Source organism: Bufo bufo, chromosome 4 (genome assembly GCF_905171765.1).
Source record: "Bufo bufo chromosome 4, aBufBuf1.1, whole genome shotgun sequence".
Taxonomy (NCBI): Eukaryota; Metazoa; Chordata; class Amphibia; order Anura; family Bufonidae; genus Bufo; species Bufo bufo.
The window spans coordinates 219,565,097-219,586,981 of record NC_053392.1 but is presented as its reverse complement, the minus strand read 5'-3'; the positions used below and the strand labels follow the sequence as shown (position 1 = coordinate 219,586,981).

Genomic DNA, 21,885 nt, shown 5'->3' with positions numbered 1-21,885 from the left:
CATGACACCCAAAGACCATTCCAGCACAATCTGCAATCCAAAAACCATATGGCACTCCTTGGCTTCTGAGTACTGTTATGTGCCCATATAACAGTTTATGACCAGATATGGAATGTTTCTGTAAACTACAGAATCAGGGTAATAAATGTTGAGGTTTGTTTTTCTGTTAACCCTTGATGTGTTGCAGGAATAAATGGATTATCTGCAAAAATAAGGGAAATTAGAAAATTTCACCTCCATTTTACTTTAATTCCTGTGGAGTAACAATTCTAAATTTGTTTTGAATCACTTGAGGGGTGTAGTTCATTTATGGGTGGTTTCTATTATGTAAGCTCCCCAAAGTGACTTCAAAACTGAATTGATTTTGGAAATTTTCTTGAGAATTAAAAATATTGCTTCTAAAATTCTAAGGCCCCTTGCAGACGAGTGTGCCGGATTCAGAACATGCTGCGATTTTCACGCAACGCACAAGTGATGCATGAAAAACATCGCTCGTGTACACAGCCCCATTGAAATGAATGGGTCAGGATTCAGTGCGGGTGCAATGTGTTCACGTCACACATTTCACCCGGGCGGAAAACTCGCCCGTGAAAAAGGGGCCTAAGCCTCCTAAAGTTGTAAAGAAAATTAAAAAAACCATTACCAAAATGATGATAACATAAAGTAGACATATGATGAATTTTAAAGAGGACCTTTCACCGATCCTGACATTGTGAACTAAGTATCATGACATACAGCGGCGCCCAGGGATCTCACTGCACTTACTATTATCCCTGGGCGCCGCTCCGTTCTCCCATTATGTCCTCCGGTCTTGGTTATAGTAGGCGGAGTCTGCCCTTGTTCTGCCGGCGTCTCCCTCTCCTAGGCTGTAGCGCTGGCCAATCGCAGCGCAGAGCTCACAGCCTGGGAGGGTTTTTTCCGCTGCATAGTGTTTCCTATGAAGCCCCTGTCTGTACCAGTGCTCCATCTCAACAGGAATCTAGTAAATTTCTCATAGACTCCAATGCTAATGCGTTAAAGTCTATGACAATAGCAATCTAATGACTACTTGTTATATTTATCTATGGGAACTATAAAAAAGTGTAAAAAAAATAACGTTTTTAACATAAAAAAATGAAAAAAATATAAAAATTCAAATCACCTCAATTTCCCCAAAATAAAAAAAAGCACATCATGGGTATCACCACGTGTGAAAACACCCATACTATAAAAATATTTTCCCCATATGGCAAACTGCGAAACGGAATAAAAAGTGGCCAATTCAGTTTTAGGGGTTAGAATATTTGGTGATGAAAAAATAAAACATATTTTTTTCCAAGGTATTTACTATTTTACCAGTATCAAAATGCAAGAAAAACACCGGGTTCATTCTGACCTGCAGAATGAAAGTAACTGTGTTTTATCACACATCGAACGTTGTAAATAAAAACCCTGTAAAACTGTGGTAGAATAGCTTTTTTTTTTCCAGAGGATAGGTCATCAGTAAAAAAATTCTCTGAAAACACTTTTAAATCTCACCGATCAGGTGCGTGTCATGATTCATTTGGAGTCTTTCATTTATTAGAGACAACAAGAAAAGAATGAATGGTGATGTGGTAATTTGTACCAACCCCTTTCAGTATGTCTAATGCCCCCTCATGTGGAGAACATAGACAGCACAGAACCGTGATTTACTGACATGTGAACAAGCCCTTACAGTATTTTGTGATAGTACATTAGTAAAATATAAAGCTGCAAATATATAAAGGATCAAAAGAATATGAAATAATACAACTTACTGCATCCTTGTCTGCACGGAACACGCAATCATCAAGATTTACATCAGCTTGTGTTTTCAAACACTCAGTTTCCTTTATGATGAATTCAAAGAAAAACAATTGTCCAAACTTATACTAGAAAAGAAAAAAAATGACTACATTATATAAAAAGCAGTCATAATGGAGTTGTCCTTTATTCTTTATTGTCTATTGTGTTTTTGTTTTCTTTATATTGAGCAGTTAGCTATATGTATGTATGTATTTATGTTCAACGCTGTTTCTTTCACATATACTGTTATGGATTTACTGTATCATACTAGTAAGAAATGGTCCATTGACAGTTCTACTATCATCTCTCTTTTTCTATACCAAGCTGGTAAGGAAACTAAAGATACAACCAGAGCACTCGCCATCATTTTTATAATTGGGAATGCTTCTGGTTTCAATCTAAGGCTAGTTATACACTAGCATAGCCAAATACTGCAAGCACCAGTTTTTGTTGGGCAGAATGCTAGCACTAGTAACATAGTATATAAGGACGAAAAAATAAATTTGTCCATCCAGTTCGGCCTGTCATCCTGCAAGTTGATCCAGAGGAAGGCAAAAAAAAAACTGTGAGGTAGAAGCCAATTTTCCCTACTTAAAGAGGATCTTTCACCGATTATGACAATGTGAACTAAGTATACAGACATGGAGAGCGGCGCCCGGGGATCTCACTGCACTTACTATTATCCCTGGGTGCCGCTCCGTTCTCCCCCCGTTATGCCCTCCGGTATCTTTGCTCACTAAGTTATAGTAGGCGGAGATTTCAGTCACTAAGTTATGGTAGGCGGAGTCTGCCCTTGTTCTGCCGTAGCGCTGGCCAATCGCATTGCAGAGCTCACAGCCTGGGAGAAAATAACCTCCCAGGCTGTGAGCTCTGTGCTACGTTTGGCCAGCGCTACAGCAGAACAAGGGCAGACTCCGCCTACCATAACTTTGTGACCGGAGATACCGGAGGGCATAGCGGGAGAACAGAGCGGCGCCCAGGGATAATAGTAAGTGCAGTGAGATCCCCAGGCGCCGCTCTCCATGTCTGTATACTTAGATCACATTGTCATAATCGGTGAAAGGTCCTCTTTAAGGGGAAAAAAATTCCTTCCCGACTCCAATCAGGCAACCAGACTAACTCCCTGGATCAACGACCCCTCTCTAGTAGCTATAGCCTGTAATATTATTACACTCCAGAAATTCATCCAAGCCCCTCTTGAACTCTTTTAGTGAACTCACCATCACTACCTCCTCAGGCAGAGAGTTCCATAGTCTCACTGCTCTTACCGTAAAGAATCCTCTTCTATGTTTGTGTACAAACCTTCTTTCCTCCAGACGCAGAGGATGTCCCCTCGTCACAGTTACAGTCCTGGGGATAAATAGATGATGGGAGAGATCTCTGTACTGACCCCTGATATATTTATACATAGTAATTAGATCTCCCCTCAGTCGTCTTTTTTCTAAAGTGAATACCCCAATGTTGATAATCTTTCAGGGTACTGTAGTCCCCCCATTCCAGTTATTACTTTAGTTACCCTCCTCTGAACCCTCTCCAGCTCTGCTATGTCTGCCTTGTTCACAGGAGACCATAACTATACACAGTACTCCATGTGTGGTCTGACTAGTGATTTGTAAAGTGGTAGGACTATGTTCTCATCACGGGTATCTATGCCCCTTTTAATGCAATCAATTATCTAATTGGCATTGGCAGCAGCTGCCTGACACGGTTTTTTACAGCTTAGTTTGCTGTTCACTAAAATTCCTAGGTCCTTTTCCATGTCAGTGTTACCGAGTGTTTTACCATTTAGTATGTACGGGTGACTTGCATTATTCCTTTCCATGTGCATAACCTTACATTTGTCAGTGTTAAACCTCATCTGCCACTACTCTGCCCAAGCCTCCGGTCTATCCAGATCCATCTGTAGCAGTATACTGTCCTCTTTCGTGTCAATTACTTTGCACAGTTTAGTGTCATCTGCAAAAATTGATATTTTACTGTGCAAGCCTTCTACAAGATCATTAATAAATACACTGCTCAAAAAAATAAAGGGAACACTTAAACAACACAATGTAACTCCAAGTCAATCACACTTCTGTGAAATCAAACTGTCCACTTAGGAAGCAACACTGAGTGACAATCAATTTCACATGCTGTTGTGCAAATGGAATAGACAACAGGTGGAAATTATAGGCAATTAGCAAGACACCCCCAATAAAGGAGTGGTTCTGCAGGTGGTGACCACAGACCATTTCTCAGTTCCTATGCTTCCTGGCTGATGTTATGGTTACTTTTGAATGCTGGTGGTGCTTTCAGTCTAGTGGTAGCATGAGACGGAGTCTACAACCCACACAAGTGGCTCAGGTAGTGCAGCTTATCCAGGATGGCACATCAATGCGAGCTGTGGCAAGAAGGTTTGCTGTGTCTGTCAGCGTAGTGTCCAGAGCATGAAGGCGCTACCACGAGACAGGCCAGTACATCAGGAGACGTAGAGGAGGCCATAGGACGGCAACAACCCAGCAGCAGGATCGCTACCTCCGCCTTTGTGCAAGGAGGAACAGGAGGAGCACTGCCAGAGCCCTGCAAAATGACCTCCAGCAGGCCACAAATGTGCATGTGTCTGCTCAAACGGTCAGAAACAGACTCCGTGAGGGTGATATGAGGGCCCGACGTCCACAGGTGGGGGTTGTGCTTACAGCCCAACACCGTGCAGGATGTTTGGCATTTGCCAGAGAACACCAAGATTGGCAAATTCGCCACTGGCGCCCTGTGCTCTTCACAGATGAAAGCAGGTTCACACTGAGCACATGTGACAGACGTGACAGAGTCTTGAGACGCCGTGGAGAACGTTCTGCTTCCTGCAACATCCTCTAGCATGACCGGTTTGGCATTGGGTCAGTAATGGTGTGGGGTGGCATTTCTTTGGAGGGCCGCACAGCCCTCCATGTGCTCGCCAGAGGTAGCCTGACTGCCATTAGGTACCAAGATGAGATCCTCAGAACCCTTGTGAGACCATATGCTGGTGCAGTTGGCCCTGGGTTCCTCCTAATGCAAGACAATGCTAGACCTCATGTGGCTGGAGTGTGTCAGCAGTTCCTGCAAGACGAAGGCATTGATGCTATGGACTGGCCCGCCCGTTCCCCAGACCTGAATCCAATTGAGCACATCTGGGACATCATGTCTCGCTCTATCCACCAACATCACGTTGCACCACAGACTGTCCAGGAGTTGGCAGATGCTTTAGTCCAGGTCTGGGGGGAGATCCCTCAGGAGACCGTCCGCCACCTCATCAGGAGCATGCACAGGCGTTGTAGGGAGGTCATACAGGCACGTGGAGGCCACACACACTACTGAGCCTCATTTTGACTTGTTTTAAGGACATTACATCAAAGTTGGATCAGCCAATTTCCGTTTTTTTTTTGTGTGATTTTGTTGTCATCACATTCAACTATGTAAAGAACAAAGTATTTCAGAAGAATATTTAATTAATTCAGATCTAGGATGTGTTATTTTTGTGTTCCCTTTATTATTTTGAGCAGTGTATATTGAAGAGAATAGGGCCCTGTACTGACCCCTGAGGTACTCCGCTAGTGACAGTGACCCAATCTGAGTGTGTACCATTAATAACCACCCTCTGTTTTCTATCACTGAGCCAGTTACTTACCCAGATACAGACATTTTCTCCCAGTCCGAGCATTCTCATTTTATATACTAACCTTTTATGTGGTACAGTGTCAAATGCTTTGGAGAAGTCAAGATATACGACATCCATTGATTCGCCGTGGTCAAGTCTAGAACTTACCTCCTCATAGAAACTGATTAAATTAGTTTGACATGACCGATCCCTCATGAAGCCATGCTAATATGGTGTTATTTTTTTATTTTCATTGAGGTTTTCCAAGATAGCATCTCTTAGAAAACATTGGCCTATAGTTTCCGGGCTCTGTTTTTGGACCCTTTTTGAATATTGCCACTATATTTGCTATGCGCCAATCCTGTGGAACATTTCCTGTCACTACTGCTGGAAAATGACGGAATTCCCGTTGGGTCCCATTATAGTCAATGGGTTTTTGACTCCAGCCTTTTCCAGCTATGCTGGATGCAATGAACTGTGGCAGGCAATTCTTCTGCTGAAACAGCCTGCCGGAAGATTTGGGAAAATAGCCTAAGTAGATCAAAAATTCTGTGCGGATAATTTTATATCTTAATAGGGGACTTAAGGTTTCCAATACAGATGTCCAAATCAGTAAGCTGCTCCTGAGCTGTAGAAATCTATGTTCTATAAGCAACTCCCAGTGACTGTAGGTAGACATATTTATGTCTTTAGGCAGTGTGTTATTAAAAAATGTTGACATTATTTTGTTAAACATTTATTTTCAGAATTTTTCATGATTTTTGTTTAAAAATATCTAAACATGCAGTTTTCACACTGGCCACTAGGCCTAATGTCGAGACTTCCTCTTCTTAATACAGGTAACTTTTCAGTAGCCGTTGCGTTATCATCACAGGCAGGATTAGAATGACATATCACCTTAGTATAGATAACACAGGATCCACCATTCACAACAAGTGAGATCACAGCTTATCACATTCCTGTCACAGTCACATGCCTAGAAAATTCTCCCATAGAAGTCAATGAGAGCAGCTCTAGTCTATTTGTGTCTGTGGCCCATGTGGCTGTTCTCAAACAGGAAGTCTTGACATATTTTATGCCTTGTAGCCAGTGTGAAAACTGCAGTTTTTTAGGAATATTTTAAAATATATATAGGGACATGGAAAAAATGTTTTACCAAAAATTCTAAATAAATACGTTTAACATAAAAACTTGATTTGGCCATGTAAAGGGAACCAAGGGATTTGGAGCACTGGTAGAAGTCAGGGGCCTTGTAAAACCCCCCAAGCCTGCACTTAACCTGCATATTAAATGCTGCTTCTGGCAGAACCATTAAGATCACAATCCCCTGCAATACAGTAGTATTGCAGTGTATTGTACAAGCAATCTATCACGACCGGCGTACCGATCACATACGTGACGCAAAGGGAGGGAAAAGGGAAGGCCCTGTCCAAGCGAGAGGGAAAGGTGGTGACCTCTAACTCACCTTGAGGCTGGCACCTGGCTGCCCTGACGTCCCTAGACGGGTTTCTCACCCGTACGCCGATCGCGTGCCTAAACCCTGGCTTTCCCTAAGATGATCCCTAAGTAGTGAATAGGGCGGTGGGAACACTAGTCCACACCATTAACACTAAAGGGAAACACCAAGGAGAGGACAGACAATACAGACAAAACATATAATCCCAGGTGGGCGACAACAGCATACAACAAAAACCCAACAGGGATCCGGAGGGTAACGTTCTGGAACAACAACCAGGAATAACAGCTACACAGCTTCAGTGGGTCAGTATAGAAGTCCAGGCAGGAAGCTCTATATCTGGCAACCAGAGAAGTGGGAGAGGGGAATATAAGGAGGTTGGGAGTGCTGGACAAGAAACAGCTGAGGAGAAGAAGCTACGGATCCCTGAGTGAGACAAAAAGGATTGCAAGGCAAACCCAGAAAGCTACCATTAAGTAACAGCGCGATCTTTAGACATAGAGCGCGCAGCCACCCGCTGCGACTTCCTGACCCCGGGTATAACGGAGTCAGATGTGGCTCTTGACACCCTCGTGACACAATCAGAATATGCCAACACAAAGCATTACTTTTAAAGTAGTGATATATACCAAAAACTATTGAATGTATATTATTATCACTGTTATTACTGTAAACATACTGACCAGAAGATTAAATAGCATCTGTCTGCAGATTTGTGCCTTTCAAACTGGCTGACCTGTTCCATGTGCACTTGGCAGCTGAAGGCATCTCTATTGGTCCCATGTCCCATATGTGCCCGCATTCCTGAGAAAAATGATGTTTCAAAATATGCAAATGAGCCTCTAGGAGCAATGGGGGCATTGCCATTACACCTAGAGGCTCTGCTCTCTCTGTAACTGTCATGTCTTCTTGTCATGGTCTTACCTGCTTGCTGCTCTCCTTCGTTTGACATGTGCTGGCGGCCATCTTGGTTTCTGGGTTTCTTGTAGCCTTCCACCCTGCGGCTCCTCCTTCCCCTGGGAGGAGCTGGATGCCTAGCTCATATATATAGGAGGTCTGTGGCTTCAGTTCCTTGCTTGGTCCTCTTGTGTTCACATGCTTATAAGACTGCTGCTGCTTCTGGTTCCTGATCCTGGCTTCGTCTGACTACCCTGCTGGTTCCTGATCCTGGCTTCGTCTGACTACCCTGCTGGTTCCTGATCCTGGCTTCGTCTGACTACCCTGCTGGTTCCTGATCCTGGCTTCGTCTGACTACCCTTCTGGTTCCTGACCTCTGGCTTCGCAAAGACTCTGCTCGGTTTCACCATCCGTTTGGACTTTTGCTTTACAGCTTTATTTTCAATAAAGCCTTCTTATTTTTCACTTATCTCTTGTTGTACGTCTGGTTCATGGTTCCGTGACATTAGGACCAAGCCATGAATTCTGACGGTACAGGGCCATCCTCGCTACCCACGCTGGTTGCCAGACTTGATCAGCAGGATCACCTGTTGGGTCGGTTCGCTGTGGCGTTGCAAACCCTGCTTGAACGCACGGCTCATTTCGCTCCCGTTGCCGATGGGTCGGTTGTCGCTCCTGGGCTCGCTCCTACTGCCGCTCCGGTTGTTGCGCCAGAGTCTACCCCGACACCTGTTGTTGCGCCTGCGGTGTTTCGGGGTATGACCGGTTCTGCCCCTCTTCCACAGCGCTTTGGGGGAGAGCCAACTCAGTGCCGAGGTTTCCTTAACCAGGTGGGCATTTATTTCGAGTTGCTGCCACATGCCTTTCCTACTGAGAGATCAAAGGTGGGCTTCTTGATCTCGCTGCTCTCGGACAAGGCCTTGGCCTGGGCCAGCCCTTTATGGGAGAACAACAATCCGGTGGTTGCCGAGTTTTCCGGTTTTGTTGCTTCTCTTCGGAAGGTATTCGATGTGCCGGCTCGTGCTGCCTCTGCTGCGAAGCTCCTTATGTCCATCAGACAGGGTTCACGATCCGTAGCTGAATACGCCATTGAGTTTCGTACCCTGGCAGCAGAGGTGGGCTGGAATAATGAGGCTCTGGTCGCTGCTTTCTCTCATGGTCTCTCGGATGCCTTGAAGGATGAGGTTGCAGCTAAGGACCTACCAGTTGAGCTCGAGACTCTTATTTCTTTCCTGATTTTGATTGACACCAGACTCAGGGAGAGACCTTCCTTTAAGGAGAACCTGCGGAGGTCTTCTAACAGATTGGTGCCTACGTTTGCTGTCCCACCCGTGCCTCCCTCTCCTCCCACGCCTCCTGGGGATGACTTGTCTGGGGGTGAACCCATGCAGCTGGGGTTTGCTCGCCTGTCCGAGGGGGAGAGGGCACTCCGGAGACGCGAGGGCTGATGCATGTACTGTGGTCTCGGTGGGCATTTTCGGTTGGCATGTCCGAACCGTCCGGGAAACGCTCGTACCCTGAGATCCTGTCGGGGGCAGATCTTGGGTGGAGTCTCCTCGTCCCCGGTTTCCCGTGTTGACAAACCACTGATCACTGTTGTCCTCTCCTGGGTCGGGGGCTCGGTGACGAACCAGGCGTTGGTGGACTCTGGTGCTGGTGGTTTGTTCATTGATAGTGTGTTCGCTGCCGCCAATTCCATTCCTCTGCAGGCTCGAGGTTCCCCACTGGCTCTTGAGGCGATAGACGGCAGACCCCTTCTGCCGCCACACGTGACTCATGAGACCCTTCCAGTGGGGATAGCCATTGGTGCCGTTCACAGAGAGTCGGTCTGCCTCCAGGTTATTTCGTCTCCACACTACTCGGTGGTCTTGGGGTACCCCTGGCTCCAGAAGCATAATCCGACTTTCGATTGGAGATCGGTCGAGATCCTCTCGTGGTCACCGCAGTGTGGGGCTAGTTGCATCCATGGGTCTGTCAAGTTGCTGTGTACTTCCTCGGACTCTCTGTTGCCTCCTGAATACGAGGAGTACCGGGATGTATTCGATAAGGTGCGCGCGGTTGCCCTACCTCCGCACCGCCCATACGATTGTGCCATAGAGTTACAATCTGGTGCCGTTCCTCCTCGTGGCAAAGTCTATCCACTGTCGGTAGCGGAGAATGAGGCCATGGAGGAGTACGTGAGGGAGGCGCTTTCACGCGGACACATTCGCAAATCTTCGTCCCCGGCAGGGGCTGGATTTTTCTTTGTGAAAAAGAAGGGCGGTGAGTTGAGGCCTTGCATCGATTACAGGGGTCTCAATCGCATCACGATCAAGAACGCTTACCCGATACCCTTGATTTCCGAGCTGTTCGATCGCCTTAAAGGGGCCACGGTCTTTACCAAACTCGACCTGAGGGCGGCATATAACCTGGTAAGGATCAAGGCGGGCGATGAGTGGAAGACCGCGTTTAACACCAGGACCGGTCATTACGAATCCTTGGTTATGCCCTTTGGGTTGTGCAATGCGCCCGCAGTCTTTCAGGAATTCATCAACGATGTTTTCCGTGACCTGTTGCAGCAGTGTGTGGTAGTCTATTTGGATGACATCTTGGTATATTCTGAATCCATGGAGGCCCACATTCTGGATGTCAGACGAGTGTTGCAACGGTTACGACAGAACACGCTGTTCGGTAAGCTTGAGAAATGCGAATTTCACCGATCCCAGGTAACCTTCTGAGGTTACATCATTTCCGCTGAGGGGTTCTCCATGGATCCTGAGAAGGTTTCGGCTGTCTTACAGTGGCCCCAGCCCAGTGGTCTTCGTTCCCTGCAGCGCTTTTTGGGCTTCGCCAATTATTATCGGAAGTTCATCAGGGACTTTTCCATGCTGGCCAAGCCTCTCACGGATCTGACCAGGAAGGGCAGTAATTCCCAGGTCTGGCCGCTCGAGGCCATCCGAGCTTTTGAGGCCCTAAAGTCCGCCTTTGTGTCGGCTCCGATTCTGTCGCATCCCAACCCTGGGTTGCCCTTTGTCCTCGAGGTGGACGCGTCTGAGACGGGAGTAGGCGCCCTTCTGTCTCAGCGTAGAACACCAGAGGGTCCTCTGCTTCCTTGTGGGTTTTACTCCCGGAAACTGTCTTCCGCGGAGTGCAACTATCAGATTGGTGACAGGGAGTTATTGGCCATCGTGCAGGCCCTTAAAGAATGGAGGCACTTGCTCGAGGGTTCGGTGGTTCCGGTTCTCATCCTGACGGACCACAAGAATCTGACCTACCTTTCTGAGGCCAAGAGATTGACACCACGTCAGGCCAGATGGGCTCTGTTCTTGTCTCGTTTTAATTACGTGGTCTCCTACCTACCCGGTTCCAAGAACATCAGGGCGGATGCCTTATCACGGCAGTACTCCGAGCTGTCCAGGGAGGAGTCGATTCCGACTTCGGTCATACCTCCGAATCAGATCCTGGCCGCCATTCGCACCAGCCTGACCTCTCCCCTGGGTGAGCAGATTTTGGCGGCTCAATCTGGTGCTCCCTCTGGGAGACCCAACGGCAGATGTTTTGTGCCTGAGGAGTTGCGCACTCGGTTGTTGCGAACCTACCATAACTCCAAGACCGCGGGGCATCCTGGAAAGAATCAGCTGTCCTGGGCTGTTTCACGTCTGTTCTGGTGGCCTTCCCTACGTTCCGACATCGCCGCATATGTAGCGGCATGCTCCGTTTGTGCCCAGAGTAAGTCCCCTCGGCACCTTCCGTTGGGCCTTCTGCAACCCATAGCCACCGGGGAGCGCCCATGGTCACACCTGGGGATGGATTTCATTGTGGACCTCCCTGCATCCCGAGGCCATACGGTCATTCTCATGATTGTGGATCGGTTTTCCAAAATGTGCCACTGTGTTCCTCTCAAGAAGTTACCCTCTGCACAAGAGTTGGCCACGATTTTTGCCAGGGAGGTCTTCCGGTTGCACGGTTTGCCTAAGGAGATTGTGTCGGATCGGGGGAGTCAGTTTGTGTCCAGGTTCTGGCGCGCCTTTTGCTCCCAGTTGGGGATTCATCTCTCCTTCTCCTCGGCCTACCACCCTCAGTCCAATGGGGCCGCAGAACGATCCAATCAGGCCTTGGAGCAATTCCTTCGTTGCTATGTCTCCGATCACCAAGACAATTGGGTTGACCTCCTGCCTTGGGCTGAGTTTGCCAGGAACACGGCGGTGAACTCTTCCTCTGGGACGTCTCCCTTCATGGCCAATTATGGGTTTCAACCTGCCGTGTTACCGGAGGTATTCTCTCCCCAGGATATTCCGGCTGTGGAGGATCACCTTTCCGTCCTACGTGCTTCTTGGGTACAGATCCAGAAGTCCCTTGAGGTCTCTGCGCAGCGCCAGAGACTCCAGGCTGATCGCAGACGAGCGCCTGCTCCTTCCTACCAGGTCGGAGACCGTGTATGGTTGTCCACCCGCAACCTCAACCTTCGAGTGCCCACTCCCAAGCTGGCGCCTCGCTTTGTTGGTCCCTTCCGAGTGCTTCGCAGGGTAAACCCGGTAGCCTATGCCCTTGCGCTTCCTCCTGGCATGCGGATCTCCAACGTGTTTCATGTCTCCCTGTTGAAGCCACTGGTGTGTAATCGTTTCACTTCCTCGGTTCCTCGGCCTCGTCCGGTCCAAGTGGGCAATCGTGAGGAATATGAGGTGAGCAATATCCTGGACTCACGCCTGGTCCGCGGTCGGTTGCAGTTTTTGGTCCATTGGCGTGGTTATGGTCCAGAGGAGCGTTCCTGGGTTCCCTCCGCAGATGTCCATGCTCCTGCCTTGCTCCGAGCCTTCCACGCACGCTTCCCTCAGAAACCGTTTTGTGCTCCGCGGAGGAGGGGCCCTTGAGGGGGAGGTACTGTCATGGTCTTACCTGCTTGCTGCTCTCCTTCGTTTGACATGTGCTGGCGGCCATCTTGGTTTCTGGGTTTCTTGTAGCCTTCCACCCTGCGGCTCCTCCTTCCCCTGGGAGGAGCTGGATGCCTAGGTCTGTGGCTTCAGTTCCTTGCTTGGTCCTCTTGTGTTCACATGCTTCTAAGACTGCTGCTGCTTCTGGTTCCTGATCCTGGCTTCGTCTGACTACCCTGCTGGTTCCTGATCCTGGCTTCGTCTGACTACCCTGCTGGTTCCTGATCCTGGCTTCGTCTGACTACCCTGCTGGTTCCTGATCCTGGCTTCGTCTGACTACCCTTCTGGTTCCTGACCTCTGGCTTCGCAAAGACTCTGCTCGGTTTCACCATCCGTTTGGACTTTTGCTTTACAGCTTTATTTTCAATAAAGCCTTCTTATTTTTCACTTATCTCTTGTTGTACGTCTGGTTCATGGTTCCGTGACACTTCTGCACTTTGATTGACAGGACCAGGCAGTGTAAACGTCATCATGCCTGGCCCTGCCAATCAAAGTGCAGAGGGCATGAAAGTTGCAGAGAGAGCAGTGACTCTAGGTGTAACGGCAACACTCCTGTTGGTCCTAGAGGCCCATTTGCATATATTTAAACATCATTTTTCTCAGGAATGCGGGCACATATGAACATGGGACCAACACAGATGCCTTCAGCTGCCAAGCGTTCATCAAGAGATCAGTCAGTGTCATAGGTACAAATCTGCTGACAGATGCCTTTTAAGGTTATCAAGTCCTTTTTACCATATAGTGAATGCTGCCGAAAAGAAAAAAGAAAACCCAAAAAAGAATGCTGCAATTGTGTTTTTTTTCTATTTCACCTGACTTATGTAAAAATACCACAAAAAAAAAACCACAATGTACTATATGGAATATTAAACAGTAAAAAATACAATTCATAAAAAACTCAAAAGATAAAAAACATAAAGATAAAACCAATTAGGGTTTTTGGAAGGCAGGGAAAGAAAAACTTGGCTTGGTCCAAGAGTTTAACTTGTATTATAGTGCATATAGCAATGTGTCCCGTGCTCATATGATCTTATGACTCGTGTTTCGGAGGGCATACGGTCATGTGCAAGGACCCTAAAGGATCTTTGCAGAGAGCAATTATTACCTTATTATTTACTGTGCAGCAATGTTGGTCCTTGCAGTATTTGCACAGGGGTGAGCCGTGTACACTGAAGTGTGGGCCCATGCAGTATGTTCGCCCTACGCATATCCTGCATGAATGATTGACGTTACAGTGTACACAGTACCCTCCACATGACTTGCACCCTAAGGCCCTTCATATCTGTGCCTTCTAGACACTGGCTGGAGACTGGCTTGTGCAGCTTTATGTGCAGTATATCGTTTTTCTAAAAGATGGCTGGACTATTGTACTTCTAGCTCCTCATAGATTGTAAGCTCTTGTGATCGGGGCTTTCACTGCTGTTAGACTTTTTTATTAGTTGTGTCACAATGTAATGCCTGATCTGGTTTTTCAATTGATTGTGTCAGAAATAGACAAGGCTGCATGCAAGTAAGGAGCTTCCATGCATAGCTGCATCTTACCTGTGTTCTCACTCTTTCAATTACAGCCACTTTGAAATGATGCGTCTTATTGCTGTCTTCATTAAACTGCTGGGTGACGAGATTAGCCTTTCTTTTTATGTGTGGGGTGATCTTGTCCATTAGAAAGGGGCTGCTTGGGGAAATATGACCAACTGCCCTAGAAGGAACTGATAATAAAAGGGTCATTGAATAAGCAGATTGATTTGACAGGAGCAGCCGACGTCCTACATTATACGTTGCTCTTACCTGTGCCAAGGGTGCAATTATAATTCAAGAGACTCTGACTTCTCGATGGCTTGGATATGAAAGTGATGACTTTACAGTGACCATATACCTGGAGCATACAAGTATAGAGCTTTTAAAGTATTCTTTTTTCTATGCATATTTTTAGAGATGAGTTTACAACAATGGAGAAGCTCGGTGTTTACACAGAGAGTTGGCAAGAAAAAAATCAATGTTGATATATGGAAGGTTATGCACCTGGACTGAGGAAACAACATGTACAGTTTTGTATTAAAGAGGACCTGTCACCCCTCCTGACGTGCCTATTTTCATAGCTACATGTATTCCCTATGTAATAACAATTCTGGAACATCTCTTCTTATGGCTCTATGTTGTGCCGTTCCTTTATTATTTCTATTAGAAGTTATGAATGAATAGCCAGCAGTCTGCAGTAAGGGTACAGAGGGGAGGTAACCAGTTGGGGGGGGGGGGGGTGTACCTGCACAGACTCACTCTATCCAATCAGTGCTTCCATTTTCAGACTGTGCAGGTACACCCCCCAACTGGTAACACCCCTCTGTACCCTTACTGAAGGCTAATAGCAATTTATTCATAACTTCTAGTAGAAATATTAAAAGAACGGCACAACATAGAGCCATAAGAATAGATGTTCCAGAATTGGTATTACATGGGGAATGCAAGTAGCTATTAAAACAGGCACGTCAGGAGGGGTGACAGGTCCTATTTAAAATTAAATGATACTTTACTGAGTAAAACTACTAGTGAAAAAGATAGTGGTGGACAGTACACTTTCCATTAGCAACCAGTGTCAGACAGCTGCTGTCAAGCCAAATAAAATCATGGCAAGATAAAAAATGGATAGCACCCATAAATTACCACCTAGATATCTCCAAAGACTCAAATTCCAAACATGCAATTTTTTATTGTTCCACTCATTTGAAAGCGGATAAAGGGGTTCTGCGGTGGGTTAATGCTTATGGCCTATCCTCAGGATAGGTCAATATCTGATCTGCAAGCGTCTGATTCCCTGTACCCTGTTGATCAGCTGTTTGAAGAGGTAGTGGAGCTCATGTAGGTGCTACTTCCTCATAATTACCTGCCCATTATCTCGATTGTACAGGAGGTGCAGTGTAATTACAACTGATCCTTCCCATTCCAGTGAATGTATTGTAATTACAAGAGACAGGACACACAGGTACTGTAATTTTGAAGAGGAAGTCTTCAAACAGCTGATCGGTGGGGTTGCCGGGAGTCAGATCCCCACCAATCTGATATTGATTAACTATTCTGAGGGTAGAGCAGCAATATTAACCCACTGCACAAGTAAAATAGATGTATTGATGGTGAATATTATAAACATAACTACAGACAATACTAGCTAGCACATTCACCTGTTGTGTAACACACAAGACATTATAGATGTTTGCTGGTATTTGTTATTATCAGCTTATCGATAAGTGGCATGGCTCTCTGGTGGTCTCTACTTACAGCTTCAGCGATTGAAATGTTATGATTGCTACACTCTTTCCACGATTTCCCACTCAGGACAGAGCATTTTGTTTCAACCACATCCAGATCCATATAGTAGATGAAGCCTCCATGTTGTGTCACTGACTGAAATTAGAAAATGATAAAAAAAAAAAAGAGAGAATAAAAAATAAAAATAAAAAAGACAGCAACAAATAGAAGTCATTGAGTTGTTTTCTCTCATTCAGTTGTTCTTTCTTTCAGTGATTTCCAACTATATTTGTTATATCTGATGACCGCCATTATAATTGTCTGAGGGGTTGCTGTTCACCAGTATTCACAGGACTTGGTCACAACCTCTATGGGAACTGTAATAGCAATCATTCCCGTCAGTCACTTTTGTAGAAAAAGAAGGCATAATAGGAGAAATGTATAATACAACACAGGTTTGGTAATGGATCCCATTGGAATCAGGGGAACCATCCAAATAATATCTAATTACAATGGCCACCCTATAAGGTTCCTTTCATACTACATTTTAGTGTGCTTGTGAGTGTATATTCTAAGGCAAATATATGTTGACTTATTACATAATTTTGTATATGTTTTATATGTTACTAGCAGAAGGACCCAGCTTTGCACAGGTATATTTCATCTATTTCATTTAATGTTTGTGTATGTCATTAAAAGATATCGACAGTATCCCCCTTAAGAGTTACCTCTACAGCACCCTGCCCCTTAACACTGACCTCCATAGCGGACCGTCCCCTTAACTGTGACCTCCACAGTTCCAAGTCCCCTTAACAGAGACCTCCACAGTGCCCGACCCCTTATCAGTGAACTCCACAACAGCCCGCTCCTTTAACAGTGACCTCAACAGCATCCCGCCCCCTTAACAGTGACCTCCACAGCAGCCTGCCCCTTAAACAGTGACCTCCACAGCGGCCGCCCCTTCATTAGTGACCTCCACATTACCCAATCTTCTTAACAGTGGCCTCTACAGCAATCTTCCCCTTAACACTGACCTCCATAACAGACCGTCCCCCTAACTGTGACCTCCACAGTTCCCTGTCCCCTAAACAGAGAGCTCCACAGTGCCCGCCCCCTTATCAGTGACCTCCACAGCAGCCCGCTCCTTTAGCAGTGACCTCAACAGCATCCCGCCCCTTAACAGTGACCTCCACAGCAGCCGCCCCTTCATTAGTGACCTCCACAGTACCCAATCCCCTTAACAGCGGCCTCTACAGCAATCTGCCCCTTAACACTGACCTCCATAGCGGGCTGTCCCCTTAACTGTGACCTCCACAGCAGCCAGCCTCTAGGGTGGCCAGAGGTCCGGTTTCAGACTCCCTGTCCTCCGTCCGGCACCGGACCTAGACCGTCGCTGGACGGACACAGGGATGTTCTTTTGAACAGCTCACTCTCAGACAGCAGCACTGTGCTGTCTGAGCATGAGCTGCAGGGAGAAAGACAGAAGTTGATTTTTACCTTCATTTTTTCAATCCCAGTCGGCTGCGGAGTGGGAGGGGGTGTGGCTTAGCGGGACCTGGGGGCGTGGTTTTAAGTCCATCTTTTGAGGGTGGCTTGAATGGCCACCCTACCTGCCCCTGAACTGTGACCTCCACAGCACTCCGCTCCCTTAACAGTGTCATCCATAGCACCCTGCCCCTTTAAAGCTGACCTACAGCAGTACAGCAGTGAAGAAAAATGGCTGGGTTGTTATGGAAACCTGGTGTAAAACTGTGTGCAGGGGCGGGCTGGGACGGGGGGCAGGGAGGCACAGGCGGCGCAGCCCTGGATGTAATTGCGGCGGGCAGCAGTGGCGGCGGGCAGTAGGAGATGAGCGCTTTCATTGTGGAATCGCTCATCTCCATATTCATCTGTATCGCCGTCCTCAGGACAGTGATACAGATGGTTGTGCTGTGGGGCAGGGGAGGGAGAGGCGTCTTCCTCACCTGTTCTTCTGATAGGCCGCAGGCACTAATCAGAGGCCGGCTTAGGTGGCGCGATGACGTCATTATCATCGCGCCGCCTGAGCCGGGCCGCACACAGCAGGGACACAGGCCGGAAGAGGCCTGCATCGCATCGCTGCTGATGTAGGTAAGTATTAGTGTTTTTTTTTTCTTTGCCGGGGGAGCTGGCACTATGGGGGGAGCTGGCACTATGGGGGGGGGGGCTGGCACTATGGGGGGCTGGCACTATAGGGGGGCTGGCACTATAGGGGGGGCTTGCACTATGGGGGGAGCTGGCACTATGGGGGGAGCTGGCACTATGAGGGGAGCTGGCACTATGGGGGGCTGGCACTATGGGGGGAGCTGGCATTTCTTACAGCCCCGTTTTTATTGGGGTGGCATTCTGGGGGCACTTTTTTTCTTGCCCATTTTGGGGGAGGCACTATGGGGGAATTTCTTACCGGCACATTATGGGGGGGCACCATGGGGGAGAGGAGCACTATGGGGGTATCTGGGGGCTCTAAAGGGGCTTTTTTATTATTGGCACATTTTGGGGGGCACTATAGGGGAGAGCGGCACTATGGGGCATCTGGTGTCACTGTAGGGGCAGTATTTGGGGGCACTATGGGGAAGTGGGGGCTCTAAAGGGACCTTTTTTATTGGCACATTATGGGGGGCACTATGGCATCTGGTGGCACTAAGGGGGCATTTTTTACTGGCACATTATGGGAGGCACTAAAGGGGAGAGCTGCATTATGGGGCATTATTTGGGTGCACTATGGGGGAATGGAGCACTATTGGGGCATATGGTGGCACTAAGAAGGGGCATTTTTTACTGGCACATTATGGGGGAGAGTAGCACTTTAGGGACATCTGCTGGGGGCACTAAGAAGGGGCATTTTTTTACTGGCATATTATGGGGGACACTATGGGGAAGGGGGAGAGGAGCATTATGAGGGCATTTACTGTGGCACTATATAGGGGTATTTTATACTGGCATACATTATGGGGACATTAGCTCAACTGCTGGCACTAAGCAGGGGTATTTCATGTACTGTCATATTATAGGGAGAATTATTACTACTAGGAGGTATTATGCGGAGCTTTACTACTACTGGGGGGCTATGAGGAACATGATTACGAGTATGGGCACTATAGGGGCATTATTACTACTAAGTGTGCTCTGGCAGAAAATTATTTCTATTGGTGGGATTTTGGGAAGCACTATTACTTTGGGGGACATCCTGGCACAGTATTAGCTTAGCACAATTATTTCTGGGGGACATTATCTTTATACTATTAGTGTCTGGGCGCAGTTATTTTTTAGAGCACTGTGTGCCAATAATTGTTGAAGGGGGCACTATCTGTGTGGTAGTAGTATTTCCAGGGGGACTGTTTCTGCAGTATAGTATTGAGGGTGGCAGGAAAGGGTGTTCCGAAGATGTGAAGATGTTGGAGATGTGGGAAACTAATGTCTGTTTCTGTCACCGCCAGATCTTTGAGAAGTTCTGACAGACGTTCTTCAGTACCTCCTGCATGATGTTCTTTTGTTTTGCTTTCGCTTTGACATCTCTTCTCCCTCTCCCAGCTGTCATCTATTAGCAGTGATTGCCTCTCTATATACAGTACAGACCAAAAGTTTGGACACACCTTCTCATTCAAATAGTTTTCTTTATTTTCATGACTATGAAGGCATCAAAACTATGAATTAACACATGTGGAATTATATACATAACAAACAAGTGTAAAACAACTGAAAATATGTCATATTCTAGGTTCTTCAAAGTAGCCACCTTTTGCTTTGATTACTGCTTTGCACACTCTTGGCATTCTCTGGCTCACTAAACATAACCCCACCATTGATTGGCAAGCGAGGCAAATAAATGGTTTTGCAGAGAGAGTGACTTTTGCAGAGAGAATTGCCTCTCGACGTCTCTTTCAGAGGTTTCTACTAAAACTGTACCATCTTTTCTCTCTGAATTTTCGGATGTGTTTTCTGAGAGTGGTGTTCAGGAGCTGCCCCCTCACCGGGAGTACGATTGCCCTATTAATCTCATCCCAGGCGCCAAGCTGCCTAAATCTCGTTTATACAATCTCTCCCAACCTGAAAGGGTCGCTATGCGTACTTATATCTCTGAGAGCCTGAGAAAGGGACACATACGACCCTTGAAGTCACCTGTTGCCGCTGGGTTTTTTTTTGTTAAGAAAAAAGATGGTTCTTTAAGACCATGTCTGGATTTCAGGGAGCTGAACAGTATCACTATTCGTGACCCTTATACGCTTCCTCTGATCCCGGACCTGTTTAACCAGATTGTTGGGGCTAAAGTTTTTTCCAAGTTGGATTTGAGAGGGGCATACAACCTGGTCAGGGTCAGAGAAGGGGATGAATGGAAGACGGCCTTCAATACCCTTGAGGGCCATTTTGAGAATTTGGTTATGCCTTTTGGTTTGATGAATGTTCCAGCCGTCTTCCAACATTTTGTGAACAGCATTTTTTATCATGTAATGGGGAAATTTGTACTAGTGTATCTAGATGACATTTAGATTTTTTTCTCCTGATTTCAAGACTCATAGGAACCACCTACGTCAGGTTTTGCTCATTCTGCGGGAGAATAAATTGTACGCTAAACTGGAAAAATGTATGTTTGCGGTTCCAGAAATTCAATTTCTGGGTTTTCTTCTCTCCGCTTCTGTCACGAGGGTATCAAGAGCCACGTCTGACTCCGTTATACCCGGGGTCAGGAAGTCGCAGCGGGTGGCTGCGCGCTCTATATCTAAAGATCATGGTGTTTCTTAGTTATTGTTTTCTGTGTTTGCCTTGCTATCCTTTTTGTCTCTCTCAGGGATCCGTAGCTTCTCCTCCTCAGCTGTTTCTTGTCTGCCACTCCCTACCTCCTTATATTCTCCCCTCACACTTCTCTAGTTGCCAGTTATAGAGCTTCCTGCCTGGACATCTATACTGACCCACTGGAGTGGTTAATCTTGGTTGTTGTTCCTGTGTGCTACCCTCCGGATCCCTGTTTGGCTTATTGTTGTCTCCTGTTGTCGCCCACCTGGGAATATATGTTGAATCTGTGTTGTCTGTCCTCCCCTTGGTGTTTTCCCTTAGAGTTAGTGGTGCGGACTAGTGTTCCCATCGCCCTGTTCACTACCTAGGGCTCAGCTCAGGGAAAGCCAGGGCTTTAGGCACGTGATCGGCGTACGGGTGAGGAACCCGTCTAGGGACGTCAGGGCAGCCAGGTGCCAGCCGCCAGGTGAGTCAGGGGTCACCATCTTCCCTCTCACTTGGGCAGGGCCTTCCTCGTTCCCTCCCTCTGTGTCGCGTATGTGATCGCCACGCCGACCGTGATATTATAACTGGCCCTTACTTTTTGAGAAAAATAAAAAATAAAAAAAATTTTTTAAAATTTTTTTTGTTTGTTGTTTTTTTTTCTCTCTCTACTTAGAATCCAATATGGATCCTATTGATGCCTTGGCAGAACAGCTTCAAAGCCTGTCTTTGGAGGTGGCAGGATTGAAGGCGTCTGTTCTCCAACAACAGCAGCAAAGGCAGCAGACCGCACCCCCAGCGGTTGCTATGGGTAACCAGGTTGTCACTGAACCCAAGGTTGCTCTTCCCGACAGATTTTCTGGGGGAAGGGACAAATTTGCAACGTTCCGTGAGGCCTGCAAATTGTATTTTAAGTTGCGCCCTTACTCCTCAGGTCATGAAGAACAGCGGGTAGGGATTGTCATTTCCCTGCTTCAGGGGGATCCGCAATCCTGGGCGTTCTCGTTACCCCCTGGTTCTCAGGCTCTTCGGTCAGTGGAGGGATTTTTTGAGGCTTTGGGTCTCATATATGATGACCCTGACCGAGTTGCCCTGGCTGAGTCGAAGTTACGGAGACTCCTACAGGGAGATCGGTCAGCAGAGGAATATTGCTCAGAGTTCCGTAGGTGGGCTACGGATACTCAGTGGAACGACCCGGCTCTCAGGAGTCAGTTCTGCTCTGGGTTATC

General features: G+C 47.0%; 1 protein-coding gene across 1 annotated transcript in view; it reads right to left on the bottom strand.

Moving 5' to 3' along the window:
- Nucleotides 1–21,885, bottom strand: part of LOC120997926 (histidine-rich glycoprotein-like) — a 57,770-nt gene that overhangs the window by 22,450 nt on the left and 13,435 nt on the right. Inside the window, exons 2-5 of the mRNA XM_040428295.1 lie at nt 15,956–16,081; nt 14,471–14,558; nt 14,225–14,391; nt 1,779–1,892 (exon numbers count right to left, since the gene is read on the bottom strand). Coding sequence (XP_040284229.1) covers nt 1,779–1,892; nt 14,225–14,391; nt 14,471–14,558; nt 15,956–16,081 — 495 coding nt within the window. The remainder of the gene's footprint in view (nt 1–1,778; nt 1,893–14,224; nt 14,392–14,470; nt 14,559–15,955; nt 16,082–21,885) is intronic.